This window comes from Ipomoea triloba, chromosome 7 (genome assembly GCF_003576645.1).
Source record: "Ipomoea triloba cultivar NCNSP0323 chromosome 7, ASM357664v1".
Lineage (NCBI taxonomy): Eukaryota > Viridiplantae > Streptophyta > Magnoliopsida > Solanales > Convolvulaceae > Ipomoea > Ipomoea triloba.
Window position 1 is genome coordinate 18,248,549 of NC_044922.1, and position 17,127 is coordinate 18,265,675.

At 33.1% G+C, this 17,127-nt stretch overlaps 2 protein-coding genes across 3 annotated transcripts in view; one reads left to right on the top strand and one right to left on the bottom strand.

Moving 5' to 3' along the window:
* The window catches only part of LOC116025491 (F-box/FBD/LRR-repeat protein At1g13570-like), a 48,847-nt gene that overhangs the window by 8,505 nt on the left and 23,215 nt on the right, over positions 1-17,127 (top strand). The gene's annotated exons all lie outside the window — the stretch shown is intronic.
* Positions 1,159-4,458, bottom strand: LOC116025492 (F-box/FBD/LRR-repeat protein At1g13570-like). The gene is made up of 4 exons (XM_031266728.1): positions 4,316-4,458; positions 1,935-2,743; positions 1,673-1,831; positions 1,159-1,549 (listed from the first exon to the last, which is right to left on the bottom strand). The coding sequence occupies exons 2-4, from the start codon at positions 2,733-2,735 to the stop codon at positions 1,463-1,465; spliced, it is 1,047 nt and encodes a 348-aa protein (XP_031122588.1). The 5' UTR covers positions 2,736-2,743; positions 4,316-4,458; the 3' UTR covers positions 1,159-1,462.

A 17,127-nucleotide genomic window follows, 5' to 3' on the forward strand; every position in this document is an offset into this window, starting at 1 on the left:
TAGTTTTCTCTTATTCCATTTAATTAAAACCCTTCAAGATGATTAGCATTCTGGTTCCCTTCCGCTTCCATAACCCGCAAAGGCCCAACGCAAACAGTGGAGGTGAGGGTTTCTGCCACTTTTTCCTCAATCTCTTCCTAATTTCATCTTATTTACGAAATATGAAATCTTGCAGTTGAAGAATAAAATGATTTTAGCTTTTCATTTCGACCGACGCCTCATTGTTATTTCAATTTAATGGCTCGACGTCGACAACTCAAAACCCTACCGGATGCAAGTAGGAATTTAATAAGTTAGTTGTGTGGACTACGGTCCAAAACTATGTGCATTAATCTAATTCATACATAGCCTTACAAGCAATTAGCAACTAGACCCAATTGGCAAGTGCAAATGAATGGCATGTCGTTACTATGTGTCTATTTTTTTTTGGGTCAGACCACGAGGTCTCTTGAGCAGGCCCTAACTATAGGAGACACCTTTATGCCCGTACCTCTCTTAAGTGACAAGAGTGCACGACCACTCACTCTATTATGATGCTATGGTTCTTTTCATAGCAGACTTTTTTTTGTTAGCATTGCCTCCACTCCCTTCCACATGGGGGTGCAAAAGGGTGCCACTAAACCACAAGGTCATTGGCTTATCATACTAAACTTAAAGTTCAGATTTTTGTGCAATTAACTAGCCTTTATTACAGGTATAAAGAGGGGATTTGAAGTAATTCCTCTCAAAACTTCTCATGTACATACCTTTGCATTTTCTTCTATTGCATTCTACACAATTCATCTTGGAGGAATGATGACATTAAATCATTATTGAAAGAGAAAATTGTAATTTATGCCCCTCCATAATATGTTAATTATCAATGTCACCCCTGAATTATTGTGGGGTAAATATTGCCCCTTAATTTTCAAAAACAGTACATATATTGCTGCTCTCGTGGTGTAAATATTGCCCCTCCTTTGTTACGGGAGGGGCAATATATGTACCGTTTTTGAAAATTAAGGGGCAACATTTACACCACTAATAATTCAGGAGTGACATTGATAATTGGCATATTATGGAGGGGCAAAAATTACAATTTTCCCTTATTGAAATAAAATTCTTGTATTTTTATAAAGCACAACAACCATAAGATTAATTCAAAACCAAAAAAGGTTGTGTTCAACTAGTATTCTGAAGTCTCAAGCTAACGATTAGTACATTACATAACATTGAACTTAAAGAGTGAATCAATGAGATGGATAAATTCAGTTCAACAAAAATATAATAAGATGCTTATATGTAAATGATTTTTGTGTTCCTTGATGCACGGGGAAAATTGAAAAGCTTTTGCATAGCTTTAAACTCATGAGTGGAGTCAAACTTCACCTTATCACGAATAATGACAACCTTCTCAAGTGCATGAAAACAAGCTAGTAGCATCTTGATGAATAGCAATTCAGACTCCGACCCAGTGAATGATCTAAGCTTCAAAGTGAAGCATTTTAAGCCTTTTGGCCGCACTTTTAAATCCTTCCAAAAGTTTATATTTAGAGATTTCTGCACCAATCTTCAAAAAAAAAAACCACAATCAATTTATCTTTTACACTATAATCTTGTATTAAGTAATGCAAAAAAATAATAGAACAACTAGAATTTCATTAAATAATTTATCAAAGAAAATGAAGATTACCAATGCAGTCATTATATCGAGCTTGCGTAATTTTGGGCATATTTGTAATGAATGAATAAATGAAGAAAAGTCATCATCATTACAAAACTGGACATATGCTAACTCCAGGCATTCCACATTTAGTTCAGGTCCCCATCTAGTAAGTTCGTTGTCAAAATGCTAGGAAACAAACAAAGATATAAAAATGGATTAGTTCATAAAATATATTTCAAATAAATAATTGTCCGCAAAAAATAAGGATGAAGTACTGTGGCTAATATACCTGGAAAGAAAAATTCAAACAAAGAGTATGAATAAATGACAAGTCCATGTTAACAGGGGTAATACGACGATACATCTCGATATCCTCTTCAATTTCATAATCCTTGAGTGTTAAACTGCCAAGTCTTGGAGCCTTAATGTTGAAATATTCCGCATCTTCACATTGGCTGAATGAGATAGTCTCAAGCATAGGAACATCTATAACGCAATCTAGATTAATACGATCAAAGACAACGCCGACAAAACTAAGTGAAGTGACATTTGGAAATATGCAAGGGACATTTATTGTTGGTACAACTAATACTGCACTGAGATCCAACCTCTTGAGAGTTAAGCAAGAAAATATGCAATTTGGGAGCCTGAAGTATTTATATTCTTCACAAATAATTTCATCAGTATCTGGGTTTGGAAAAGCAATGCTCATTTCTTCAACACCTTTTTGAGTGATAAAAAGGAACCATTGATCGAAGTCAAACTTCCGAGAATTAGGCCCATCACCGATGATTGATACGTCACCCTTAAAATCCAAGACAAACTTTCGAATAGGTCCATGGTGTTGCATGAGAACTTTGTTGATTACATACATACACATTGATGTCCTATTATAACTGTCAGAATATTTTTTCCTAACGTAAGCAAAGAACTGATCATCGAAGTTAAGTTGTGTGAGATTGGACCAACAATCTCTCCTATTGGTAGACAAAATGGCAGTTCTAGCAGCTTCTACGATCGGCAAAAATCCCAAAATATTGTCAAGTATTTCTGTAGGAAGTTGACTGATTCTATCTCTCCCCGAAATCATTTACATAACTTCAACATATGCAATTTAAAGAAGAAAAAAATTAAAATTAAAACAAAATCCCAAAATGTGTACTTGGTGATAGTAATTAAATTGGAATACAAAAGGATTAGTGCACCGAATTGGAGAGTAGAAAACACATATAGATCATATATCGAAATCACTTTATTCAATTTCAATCGCACTATGAACATCTAAAGAACATTAATACCTAAAGATTATATCACAGTACGAAGTTAGTGTCTGGGATTGAAAGGAAAGGCGGAAGAATATATACATACACACAGGGGAACGCAACAAACAAGGCGGGTGATATTGTTTTATAAGTCCGGCAAAAGTGAACAAAAAGGGATTGTTATACCATATTACCATGGACCTGGGATCATCCGAAACTACGCCGTATTGTTACGGATCTCATTACAGTTTTTTTTAAAACTAAAATATAACTGTAATTTGAACAACAACCAAAACAGTGACGAAGAAGCAAGAACAAAAAACACACACAAGTTCATCAGATCACAAAAGCGAACACGACAAAAGGTGAATATTTAAACAACATTGTGGAATTTGAAAAACATGGAACATAAGAGATAATACTTGGGCTTATATTATGTGTATCCTAACATTCGAATGCACAAACACATCACAACATGTGTTACTAACATGAATACACAGAACGGTTGTCCAGAATACACAGAATGTCTTCATAGAATACACAAAACTCATCATCCTACTACTCGAATGCACAAACACATCACAACTTGTGTTACTAACATGAATGCACAGAATGGTTGCCTAGATTACAGAGAATGTCTTCATAGAATACACAGAATATTGACACAAAATACACAGAACTCATCCTTCTAACATTCGAATGCACAAACACATCACAACCTGGTTACTAACATGAATACACAGAACGGTTACCTAGAATACACAGAATGTCTTCATAGAATACATAGAATATTAACACAAAATACACAAAACTCATTCTCCTAAACATTCGAATGTAAAAACACATCACAACCTATGTTACTAATATGAATATAGAGAACGGTTGTCTAGAATACACAAAACGGTTGTCTAAAATACACAGAATGTCTTCATAGAATACACAGAGTATTGACACAAAATACACAGAACTCATACTTCTAACATTTTGGTACGGGGTGCACAATGCACCCTGGTCCACGATATAAATTGCCAACAAAAAGAGACCATATATACTATGTAAGTTTAACATAATTTTTTATAATTAAATATTTAATTCAATATATGAGTAAAAAAATATTAAATAAATATAAAATTGAATTTTTATAATTAAATATTAAATTTTTCATGATCATTTTTGTCAAATTATTATTTTCTAATAATATGACATTTACTTGGAGATGTAGCATCTATGTTTACCCGTTGCGGTTGCTTAGGGAGCTCAAAGGTTGAATCCCCGATCGCCAACAAATCGACAAATACAACTATGAAAGCATCAAACAACTTGTGAATTTGTGATTGCAGATTACCAAAGTTTAAATAAAACCCTAGATCCCTAATTTTACTAATTTGCATATGCTCAAGTTTAATACCTCAATTTTTAGCCTGATGTGTGGCGCGAACAGCTACTCTTGAGAACCCAAACCTTCGCTATGGCTGGGCAGTGTGGGCGAGACGGCCAGAGAGCTGCGTCATTGAGTTTCCACTCCCGGGCTCTAGCTTCGACTTTGAAGAACTGAGAAAATGGAATTTTTTTATAATATAAGACAGTCAGAGAGGTGCGTCTACTTTTCGTCACTAAACGCATTCCTTTGGATTTCCTAAAATTAAGGAATAAATTTATGCGAACAATATTAATAATTTAATTAATAATAATAATAATAATAATAATAATAATAATAATAATAATATTATTATTATTATTATTATTGATATAACTTCCATGCACATTTGTGCCTTAATTGGCACCTAATTGACAGAAAATGAAAAAAGAAATGGAAATTACTAATTATTGAGTGAAAATAAAAAAGATCTCTAATTGATTGAAAATGAAAATGAAAATAGATAGATTAACTAATATATGTGATGGCTGGCTACTAATCTATATCTATATCTATATTATTATTAAAAAAAATCCCCATTTCATTTATTCCCGCTCAAACACTTCGCTCAATCCCAGACAATTTAAAAAGAAAAAAAATATTTAGCAAACAATAGAAAAGGAAAAAAAAATGATCCATAATTCAATGATTATTAATAATGTTAGCAGTAAAAATAAAAAATGAAAATGGAAACGGAATTAACTTACCAGGAAAAATAGAAAAGGAAACGAAACGAACTTACCGAGAAACGGAATAATAATAATAAGGTTACCAAAAAAAAGAAAAATCTTAACAAAATTCCCATTTCGTGCATTCGCGTCCAAACACTTTAGCCCAAAGTAGTCCAAACAATAGAAAATGAAAAATTATTGAGAAAACAATAGAAAAGGAAATTAAAAAAAGGGTCCATATATAATTCACTGATTAATACTAATAATATTAGCAGTAAAAAAGGAAAAATAAAAAAGGAAAGGAAATTAACTTACAAGGAAAAATGGAAAAGGAAACAGAATTAACTTACCATGAAACAGAGCAATATATGTACCGTTTTGAAAATTGAGGGGCAACATTTACACCACTAATAATTCAGGGGTAACATTGATAATTGACATATGATGGAGGGGCATAAATTACAATTTTCCCTAAAAGTTAAAATTAAGGTCCTTCAAAGATTTGATATTCATGTATAATACTTGGTTGAAGCAATTTTTTACTAGAATGAGCCACGATTATTAGAAAGCAGGAAAATGACTTTTGGAAATTGTTTTCTGGAAAATAAGTCATTTTCCGAAAAAGGATTTCATTTTCAGTGTTTGGATGTATTATGGAAAGTTGCCTTTGTTTTTGGTTCATTTTCTGAAAAATAGGTAGGAAAATGAGTAGAATTATATAATTAAACATTTCAATTATTTTATTTAAATATAAAAAATTATAATAATATTAAAATAATTTTATTTATTTAAAATAAAATTTAAATAAAAAAATTGAATCTACATATTTCTGATGGAAACCCGTATGGTTTCCGCCATAGACCAGTACATGTGTACTATTCCATGGCGGAAACCAGACCTGTAATGGTTTCAGTCGATTTCCGGCGGAAACCTGTCTCATACATATTTCTGCCGGAAACCAGATGTTCCCCAACCTCCTTGGTCCATTTCTCCAACTACGCCATGGTTCCGGAAAATGACTTTCGGAAAAAAATTTCGGAAGTTGTTTTTTTGAAATTTTGGCTTGATTTTCCTTGGTCAACGGAAATTGTTTTCCGTTGACTGTATTTTCCATGCGTTCCCAAACAAAGAAAACCCGGAAAATGATTTTCGAAAATTATCGAAAATTATTTTCCGAGTTTCCAAACACACCCTAATTCTTATACTTTTGTTTCATTTCTTTTTTGGTTGTCTAGGACTTAAAAGGCTGTAAAAGGGCCCTTATGAGTGACTCAAATATGAGACCTCATATCATCTCATTCGCTCCCATTAGGTATTTGTGAGCTCCATATAATAGTATGAGAGCCCCAATAAGATTCAATGTTATGAGTGCGGAATCACTAAGAATGTGACTATAGTATAGAAATTATGTTTCATTTTAGTTTACCAATGTACTAAAAGAAATTGAATGATCATTTTATAATAAGAGTGTGGTAACAAGCAAGCTATAATAAGTAATCAAATATTGATTCTTCATATGCACCTAAGTCAATGTTCGCGTATCCAACGTAACTGTTTTGATGCTACTCAATTGGTTTTTGGCCACACTTCCAAGGAGTTTGTTGAGTTTAAGAATAGGCCAGTGTTAATGCACTACCTTTTTTTATTTCTATAAAATGTGTCCGTGGACTTTTGGCAGTGAATCAAGTTGGCTGATGAAATTGTCAATAAACAAAAGAAATGTTCAGTTAATATGTAGTATGGTTCTGTTTTTCCTCTCTCTGTGTGGTGGGGTAATAGGCCTTTTTAACTCTTGCTTTGGGAGAGGTAGAATTTAAAATAGAGAGTGATAAGAAAAAAAAAATATTTCCATAGATAAAAAATAATTACTCCTAAGAAGACATCATTCTCATGACATTGGCCTTTTCTTTATGGAAGAAACCTCATTCTCATGACCTACCATGTTTATATTTTGTTTTTTGTTTTTTTTTTTTTGGTTTTTTTGTTTTTTTTTGTTTTTTGAGAAAGGTAACTTCATTAGATCAAATCAGATGAAAGAACATTACAAAGGAAGATGGTAGGGTTAACAAACCACTCCGAACAATCAGACAAAGAAACAGACTGCCTGGCAAGTATATGAGCCGTCTGATTCGCAGATCGTTTAGTAAAAGATAAACTAATATGAGTAAACATACTCATCAAGTTTTTAATTTCCGCTAGCAGTACATGAAAGGAAGAATCACCTAAAGTAGAGTTGAGTCCCTGCACCACCTGTAAAGAATATGTTTCAATGATAATATTGTCAAAGTCATGGCTTTTTCACCCAACTTAGTGATATGATTATTTCAACAGAAATTGTATTGTGGCTGAGGAAGATATGTAAATTGTGTTGAAACTTATAAATCAAGGGTAGAAATGTAGTTAAATCCAGATGATTTTATGTTTACCGGACTGATGATGTAAATGGTAAATCATAAAGCTAAACCTTAATATATTCATAAATGTTAAATAGATTGCATTTCGTATGTATTTTTAATCACTTTATATTATATTCATAATTTTTTTTTGAAAGAATATAATATATTCATAATATTCTATAAATTTTGCAATTCAATCCTTACTATGTTCAATTGTAGCATTCGCGACTTGTGATCAATTAGGACTTCTTCCTATGTTTCAAAATATGCAAAGCTGATAACGACAGAACAAAATAAATAGTATTCTCTTGCACATTTAATGATTAGATCCAACTATACACAGAAGCAGTCTGATAGAGAGCAGTAGTGTCTTTTCTCTACCAACAAATATTGTTCAGTAACTTAATACATTACCGGGGGAACAAACAATTAATTATCCTTAAATCCAAGTACGGTTGTGATAGTACATTCAAACCAAGTAAACAATCCCATAAACCATCACACACTACAGAACTTACATACCAAGGAGACAGCATAAAGTTATGATTATTGTATGTAAAAAATTTCTGCTTTCGTAGAGGCACGAGGAAACGTAAAAGTTCCTGCATAATGCTAAAATCGTTAATAGAACGATTATACTGATGATTTCGAGTAATGACAACCTTCTCAATTCCAGGAAAGCAAGCAAGAAACAACTTGATATATTGCATTTCAGACCTCCCCCCATCAAACTCGCTAAACTTCAAAGTGCGAAACATTTCTGTGTTAGAGCCACACTTCTAAGTTCCTCCATAAGCATAAAATCATCTGGATTTAACTCCAAACCCTATTAACAAAACACAAAAATAAATAATCAATCAACTCATAATTCGCATAACAAATCTGCATTAAGAAATGCAACAATAATGGAATTGATCAGAATTTTATAGGACAGTAGTTTATCCATATATATATATATAAGAAGATTACCACATAACGTATATCAAGTTCACATAATTTCGGGCATGCTCGCATCAAATGTATGAATGGATTTATATCATCTCGCAAACCGATATCAGTATATATATACAGCTTGAGGTGTTCAACATTTAGTGCAATCGGTCGTCCCACTGTATTAAGTTCTTCAATCAACATCTTAGAAATCAAGAGATCGAAACACAATTAAATCAGTTCCTAAAAAATATTTTATAAAAAAATATGTACATAAAAACGGGTCAAGGTAATATACCACAAGGTAAGTATCGGTACATTCCAAATCAAGACTTGAGATACGTCCCAAGTCGAAGTTAATCAACATATCCTTGGGGTTAATATAAAGCGAGTAGTGAATTGATACATCCAAACAACAACGTTTAGGAGCAGCAACAATGTTAAAATAAAATATGTCCTCACAACTACAAAGTGAGAGATCCTGTAGCTTAGGAAGATGAACAACATAATCCGAACAATTTTCAGAACAAAATTGAACATATTCAAAATCAAGTGACGTAACATTCGGAAGTACATAGGCATTTACTAGTTTAACACAGACATTAGAAAGTTTCAATCTCTTCAGGGTTGGGCAAGAAAATATGCAATTTGGCACCAGGCATAGTGAACTTCGAAAACTAGAAATGTCAATTTCTTCAACACCATTCTGGGGGAGAAGAAGAAACCACTGATTCAAGTTGTCCCCCAACAAATTATCTATATTCTTTGAGAACTTCAAATAATCCAATATATCTCCATCGAAATCGAAGACAATTTTGTGAATAGGTCCATTGTGGCGCATGAGAATTTTGTTGACTACTTCAAAAATGTGAGATACCGAATCCAAACCTTCATCATCGGAATATTTAAGACATAAGTAATCAAAGAAATCACTGTCAAAGCTAAGCTTTGTCAGACTAAACCAGATATCCTTCCAGAAGGAAGATAAAATGGCAGTTCTAGCAGCTTCTTGAAGTGGTAAAAATCCCAAAATATTGTCAAGTATACCCGCTGGGAGTTCACTAATTCTGTCTGCCATAACTCTGACAAGCACAAAATGAAAAACGAAGAATTCAGAACACATATAGTTCTATAAAATCTGAATCGGCAAACCTAGAGCTTCTCTGAAATCAGAACCTCAAAACAAACCTAGTGCTTATTGAATTGGAAAAACGAAGAAATCAGATGTTACTCACAATTTACTTGTAAGCATTTGCTTCACATCTGCTGCTGGGAGTCCACTTATTAAATCCTCCTTTCTTGCAGTTTTGTTTTGAGAAGAAGTAGCCATTGGATCAAAAGCAAAAGCAATAATATGTGGAGCTTAATATGCCGCAGCCAATATAATGGAGGGCTGTTATAATAAAACGTGTTTCGACTTTCGAAATAGCAATGGGAAGCGCGCAACAACATTCATTGATCCCTTGAGAATTTGAAACGCCATTGATCGAAGGCCTAAGAATTTGAACTAAATATTCATAATTAAAAATTAAAACTAAAATTCCCCTAACCATCCCCTAAAAGGTAAGAACTCTCCCTCTTAAACTCCCTTCTTTCCTTAACCCAACTACACGAATGGAGTACTTAAATAGCATAGATACTAGTTGAGCTTCAACTAAAACACACCTTTGTTCAAATGGTTTATACACAAATCATATCAGAATCCCAAAATTATCTATTAATTAACTTTGTGTGTCTCATATAAAATTCAATACATTTGAACTAAATTTTCGTACTTAAAATTAAAACTAAAGTCGTTCAAAGATTTGATATTCATGTATAATAATTGGTTGAAGCAATTTTTTACTAGAATGAACCACGACAATGGCTAACATTTTTAAGGATAGTATAGAAGAATAGAAGATGATTTTCATTAAATCTTATAATTTTGTTTCATTTCTTTTTTGGTTGTCTAGGCCGTACTTCAAAGGTGTAAAAGGGCCCTTATGAGGGACTCAAATATGAGACATCATAAGCAAATTTTATCGTGGACCGTGATTCACCAAACATTGTGGACCAAGTGACAAAACGACGTCGTTTTGATTAATAAAAACAGACGGATGAAACAGCCTCCGTTCCGCGCAATTGCAGTCCCCAACTGCAATATCAGTTCAACACAACTGCAGTATCATATCAGTTCAACACACTGGTCACAGGGGTGAAGTTTGAGAAAAGAGACCAGGGATCGAGCCTCACCAGCGGCAGTGTGAGAGCAACCTCTCAAACTGAGGGGGTTTCTTGTGTGCAGTGAGTAAAGGTCTAGCCTCTGTGTGCTTTGTCAGACCAAGGCATGGGGGACCCTTAGGTTGAGGATTCAACCTTTTGGAAGAAGGACTGTACTGGACCTCATATCATCTCATTCGCACCCGTTAGGCATTTGTGAGCTCCAAATATATAATAGCATGAGAGCCCCAATAAAATTCAATGTTATGAGTGCGGAATCACTAAGAATGTGACTTAAGTATAGCAATTATGTTTCATTTTAGTTTACTAATGTACTAAAAATATAATTTATTACTATAAATATATAAATTCACTACTGCAAGTTAATAAATAAATTAAAGCTACTTTTAGTTACCACTTCAGCTAGGTTTGTCAAACATAGTCAAAATAATTTACAACATAGTCCTGACTGAACAACATAGGAAACAAGGTACCACTCTTATCTTACAACATTTCATCCACCACAAACATTATATTGCATTATTGCCTTGCAAGCAGTTATGGTTAAGATTTTTTATTTTAGCAAACCATGAATCGCCGGAAGATTGTTGTTGTTCCCAACTTGTGATTTCTGAGATGCACAACACGAGGAAGCCCAATAACTCCCATTCCTTGGGATTTTAAAAGCCGCAGAAGCTTCAATTCCATTGCATCAGCTGAGTCTTGGCCGGCCTTTCATATAACAACCTACTTAGCTTAATTACACACTACACTACTTAGCTTAACCTTCAATTCCATTCCCAACTTTTGGAGGATCTAGATGGTTGCTTTATTGTTCAGGATCTAAAGATGCTTAACACAATCAAGATTGAATCATTTAGTGGATCAACAGTCGAACTGCTTTTTGTAAAAATGCTGCTCTCACAATCCTCCGCACTAGAGAAAGTTGTTATTATGGAATCTAGGCATATTGACACATCCGTAGCTGTCAAAAGCCTAAGGGAGTTGTTGCGTTTTCCTCGTGCATCTCCAAAATCCCAAATTGTTTGCATGGAACACGATGCCTCCATGTTGGGTTGGGCTGTGGGTAAATTGTGGGCCATTGGCTGAAAGATGCGTGCAAAGATGATAAAAGTGTAGCGCATGACATTCAATCTCTTGCGCCATGTATGCCAGCTGCCTTAGCTTGTTAAGAAATTTACTCTATGTACTCCCTGTGGAGTAAGAAACCGATCCTATAGAGTATATATTTGGCAATCATGATTTACTTTTTTCTTAATTTCCTCATGGTTGTACTTAATTTTCATTTCATATTGAGTTGTAGACATTTTTGTCTAATGAGATAAGACTTTTGGAGGATCTTATTGATTAGGATCTAAAAATGCTTAACACATTGAAGATTGAATTGTTTTAGGGCATCCACACTCGACATTATTTTGTAAAAATGCTGCTCTTTAAATCTCTTGTCCCGGAGAAAGTTGTTATTCAAGAATCATATGATCTTGACTCCTCAATGGCAGTCAAAATTCCAAGAGAGTTGTTGGCTTCCCCGGTACATCTCGTCTCCTCAGTGGCAAGCTAAAAGTCACTTTTTCTTCAATCTATGTTTTCTTCCCAATTCTTCCTAATTTCGTTTTATTTACGAAGTATGAGATCTTGCAGTTGAAGAATAAAATGATTTTAACTTTTCATTTCGACCGACGTCTCTTTGTTCTTTCAATTTAATGGCTCGATGTCAGCGACTTAAAACCCTACTAGATGCAAGTAGGGATTTAATAAGTTAGCTGTGTGGACTACGGTCCAAAAATACGTATATTAATCTAATTCATACCTAGCCTTACAAGCAATTAGCAAATTCGCAACTAGACCCAATTGGCAAGTGCAAATGAATGTCATGTCGTTACTATGTTATACAAAAAAATTCACTATATTTGCTTATTATTAGAGTATAATACTATAATGCTATGTTTCTTATCATACTAGACTTAAAGTTCGGAATTTTGTGCAATTAACTAGCCTTTATGACACGTATAAAGAGGGGATTTGAAGCAATTCCACTCAAAACTTTTCATGTACATGTCTTTGCATTTTTTTCTATTGCATTCTACACAATTCATCTTGGAGTAATGATGCCATTACATCATTAATGAAAATAAAATTCTTGTATTTTTATAAAGCACAACAAAATAGCTTTGTTCCCTTTCAAATATTTGTAGATAACTAGCAAGCACCATAAGATCAATTCAAAACAAAAAAGGGTTGTGTACTAGAAGATTCAACTAGTAATATAGTCAGTTGTATTTAAAGAAGATTCAACTTGTAAGGATACTTGAGCAAACCATTAGTACATTACATAATATTGAACTTAAAGAGTGAATCAAGGAGATGCATAAATTCAATTCAACAAAATATAATAAGATGCTTATATGTAAATGATTTTTGCTTTCCTTGATGCAAGGGGGAAATTTAAAAGCTTTTGCATAATTTTAAACTCATTATTAGAGTCAAACTTCACCTTATCACGAATAATGACAACCTTCTCAAGTGCGGGAAAGCATGCAAGTAATATCATGATGAATTGCAATTCAGACACCGACCCAGTGAATGATCTAAGCTTCAAAGTGTGAAGCATTTTAAGAGTTTTACCCGCACTTTTCAATCCCTCCAAAAGTGTATATTTAGAGATTTCTGCATCAATATTCAAAAAAAAAAAAAAAGCTTCAACCAATTTATATTTTATACTATAATCTTGCATTAAGTAATGCGAAACAATAATAGAACAGCTAGAATTTCTTTAAATAATTTATCAATGAAAATGAAGATTACCAATACAGTCATTATATCGAGCTTGCGTAATTTTGGGCATTTCCGTAATGAATGAATAAATGAAGAAAAGTCATCATCATCACAATACCCGACATATGCTAACTCCAGGCATTCCACATTTAGTTCAGGTTCCCATCTAGTAAGTTCGCTGGCAAAATGCTGTGAAACAAAAAAGATATAAAAATGGATTAGTTCATAAAATATATTTCAAATAAATAATAGAAAAATAAGGATAAGTATTGTTGCTAATATACCTGGAAATAAAAATTCAAATGTTAGTGCGGAATCACTAAGAATGTGACTTTAGTATAGCAATTATGTACTAAAAGAAATTGAATGATCATTTTATGATAAGAGTGTGGTAACAAACAAGCTATAATAAGTAATCAAATATTGATTCTTCATATGCACCTAATTTAAGTCAATGTTTGCATTGTTTTATCTTAGTTTGAAATATTGTTCTGTAGATAGTGAGGTTCGCGTATCCAACTCTTTTGATGCTACTCAATTGGTTTTTGACCACACTTCCAAGGAGTTTGTTGAGTTTAAGAATATAATAGGCCAGTGTTAATGCACTACTTTTTTTATTTCTATAAAATGTGTCCGTGGACTTTTGGCAGTGAATCAAGTTGGCTGATGAAATTGTCAATAAACAAAAGAAATGTTCAGTTGATATGTAGTATGGTTCTGTTTTTCCTTTCTCTCTGTGTGGTGGGGTAATAGGCCTTTTTAACTCTTGCTTTGGGAGAGGTAGATTTAAAATAGAGAGTGATAAGAAAAAAAAAAAAAAAGATCTCTCCATAGATAAAAAATAATTACTCCGAAGACATCATTCTCATGACATTCGCCTTTTCTTTATGGAAGAAACCTCATTCTCATGACCTACCATATATATATATATATATATTTTTTTTTTAATTTTTTTAAACTTTATGTAAACATTGATATGATTATTTCAGCAGAATTTGTATTGTGGCTGAGGAAGATATGTAAATTGTGTTGAAACTTATAAATTGTTAGTATTTTTGCTTTTAAAATAAATTTAGAAAAACTCTATATATCTTTTGTATAATTGAGTAGGTTACAAGTTACACAATAGTCTACACACAACCTATTCACTTTCCCCATGAAGCTAGCCCTCCAAGGTGGAACTCCTCATACATGATGTTTCATACTGCATTGCTCTATCAGAACGCATTTGAAACGTATGAAGACCATGAAACATCTTTTGCTATTGGTTTTTATGTATTGGGATTCAATTGGTTCTTTGGTTAAAATTCTAAAATCTTTCTATGAAATGGTTGTTAGGACATTACGTTATTTGTATGTGATTTCTAATTCATTTTTCTATGAGATTTCTAATTTGTAAAGTATATTAAATGAAATTATTGGGAGTTGATTCTGGGAGTATATAAATGATGGAAAGAAATTAAATATGAGGGCAAAGATTGATAAACACCGAGGAGATCCATATAAAATGAAATATTTTATTTTCTATGCAAATATCTAAGACGGACAAATTAGAATACATATTATACTAGTTTACCCTGCTGATGATGTAAATGGTAAATCATAAATCTAAAACTTAATATTCATAAATATTCAACAGAATGCATTTCGTATGTATTTTCAATCACTCTATAATATATTCATAATATTCCAAATAACAAATGTTGTTCAGTAACTTAATACATTACCGGGGAACAAACAATTAATTATCCTTAAATCCAAGTACGGTTGTGATAGTACATTCAAACCTAGTAAGCAATCCCATAAACCATTACACACTACAGAACTTACATACTAAGGAGACAGCATAAAGTTATGATTATTATATGTAAAAAATTTATGCTTTAGTAGAGGCACGAGAGAAACGTAAAAGTTCCTGCATAATGCTAAAATCGTTAATAGAACGATTATACTGACTTCGAGTAATGACAACCTTCTCAATTCCTGGAAAGCAAGCAAGAAACAACTTGATATATTGCATTTCAGACCTCCACCCATGAAACTCGCTAAACTTCAAAGTGCGAAGCATTTTCTGTGTTAGAGCCACACTTCTAAGTCCCTCCATAAGCATAAAATCATCTAGATTTAACTTCAAACCCTATTAATAGAACACAAAAATAAATAATCAATCAACTCATAATTCGCATAACAAATTTGCATTAAGAAATGCAACAATAATGGAATTGATCATAATTTTATAGAACAATAGTTTATCCATATATATATATATATATATATATATATATATATATATATATACAAAAGAAGATTACCTCTGGATAACATATATCAAGTTCGCATAATTTCGGGCATGCTCGCATCAGATGTATGAATGGATTTATATCATCTCGCAAACAGATATCAATATATATACACAACTTGAGGTGTTCAACATTTAGTGCAATCGGTTGTCCCACTGTATTAAATTCTTCAATAATCAACATCTTGGAAATCAAGAGATCGAAACACAATTAGATCAGTTCCTAAAAAATATTTTACAAAAACATAAGTACATAAAAAATGGTCAAGGTAAAATACCTCAAAGTAACTATAGGTACACTCCAAATCAAGACTTGAGATACGTCCCAAGTCGAAGTTAATCAACATATCCTTGGGGTTAAAATAACTCGAGTACTCAAATGTTACATCCAAACAACAATGTTTAGGAGCAGCAACAATGTTAAAATAAAATATGTCCTCACAACTACAAAGTAAGAGATCCTCTAGCTTAGGAAGATGAACAACATAATCCGAACAATTTTCAGAAAGAAATTGAACATATTCAAAATCAAGTGACGTAACATTCGGAAGTACATAGGCATTTACTAGTTTAACACAGACATTAGAAAGTTTCAATCTCTTCAGAGTTGGACAAGAAAATATGCAATTTGGCACCAGACATAGTGAACTTTGAAAACTAGAAATGTCAATTTCTTCAACACCATTCTGGGGGAGAAGAAGAAACCACTGATTCAAGTTGTCCCCCAACAAATTATCTATATTATTTGAGAACCCCAAATAATCCAATATATCTCCATCGAAATCGAAGGCAATTTTGTGAATAGGTCCACTGTGGCGCATGAGAATTTTGTTGACTACTTCAAAAATGTGAGATACCGAATCCGAACCTTCATCGTCGGAATATTTAAGACATAAGTAATCAAAGAAATCAGAGTCAAAGCTAAGCTTTGTCAGACTAAACCAGATATCCTTCCAGAAGGAAGATAAAATGGCAGTTCTAGCAGCTTCTTGAAGTGGCAAAAATCCCAAAATATTGTCAAGTATACCCGCTGGGAGTTCACTAATTCTGTCTGCCATAACTCTGACAAGCACAAAATGAAAAACGAAGAATTCAGAGCATATATAGTTTTATAAAATCTAAATCGGCAAACCTAGAGCTTCTCTGAAATCAGAACCATATATAATATGAAGTCAAAACAAACCTAGTGCTTCTTGAATCGGAAAAGCGAAGAAATCAGATGCTACTCACAATTTACTTTTAAGCAAGAGACAATTTCAGAAAGGAGAGGAGAGGATTAAGCAGATGCAATGGAATTGAAGCTTCTGCGGCTTTTAAAATCCCAAGCAGATGCAATGCAATGGAGTTATTGCGCTTCGCTTCCTTGTCCATATATCAAGTTCGCATAATTTCGGACATGCTCGCATCAGATGCATGAATGCAGAATTAATTATACTCTTTGGCAAAGATCTATAAATTGGTATAGCTAGCTTGAGTAGTTCAATGTTTAGTGCAAGTGCATGGCCCACT

What these genes read in the sequence shown, in the direction of transcription:
- LOC116025492 (XM_031266728.1), bottom strand. Translation starts at nt 2,735, where the DNA reads ATGATTTCGGGGAGAGATAGAATCAGTCAACTTCCTACAGAAATACTT. An exon ending in GTTTGAATTTTTCTTTCCAG is followed by an intron (nt 1,832 to 1,934) that starts GTATATTAGCCA and finishes TTTGTTTCCTAG; the next exon opens with CATTTTGACAACGAACTTAC. An exon ending in TCGATATAATGACTGCATTG is followed by an intron (nt 1,550 to 1,672) that starts GTAATCTTCATT and finishes TTTTTTTTGAAG; the next exon opens with ATTGGTGCAGAAATCTCTAA.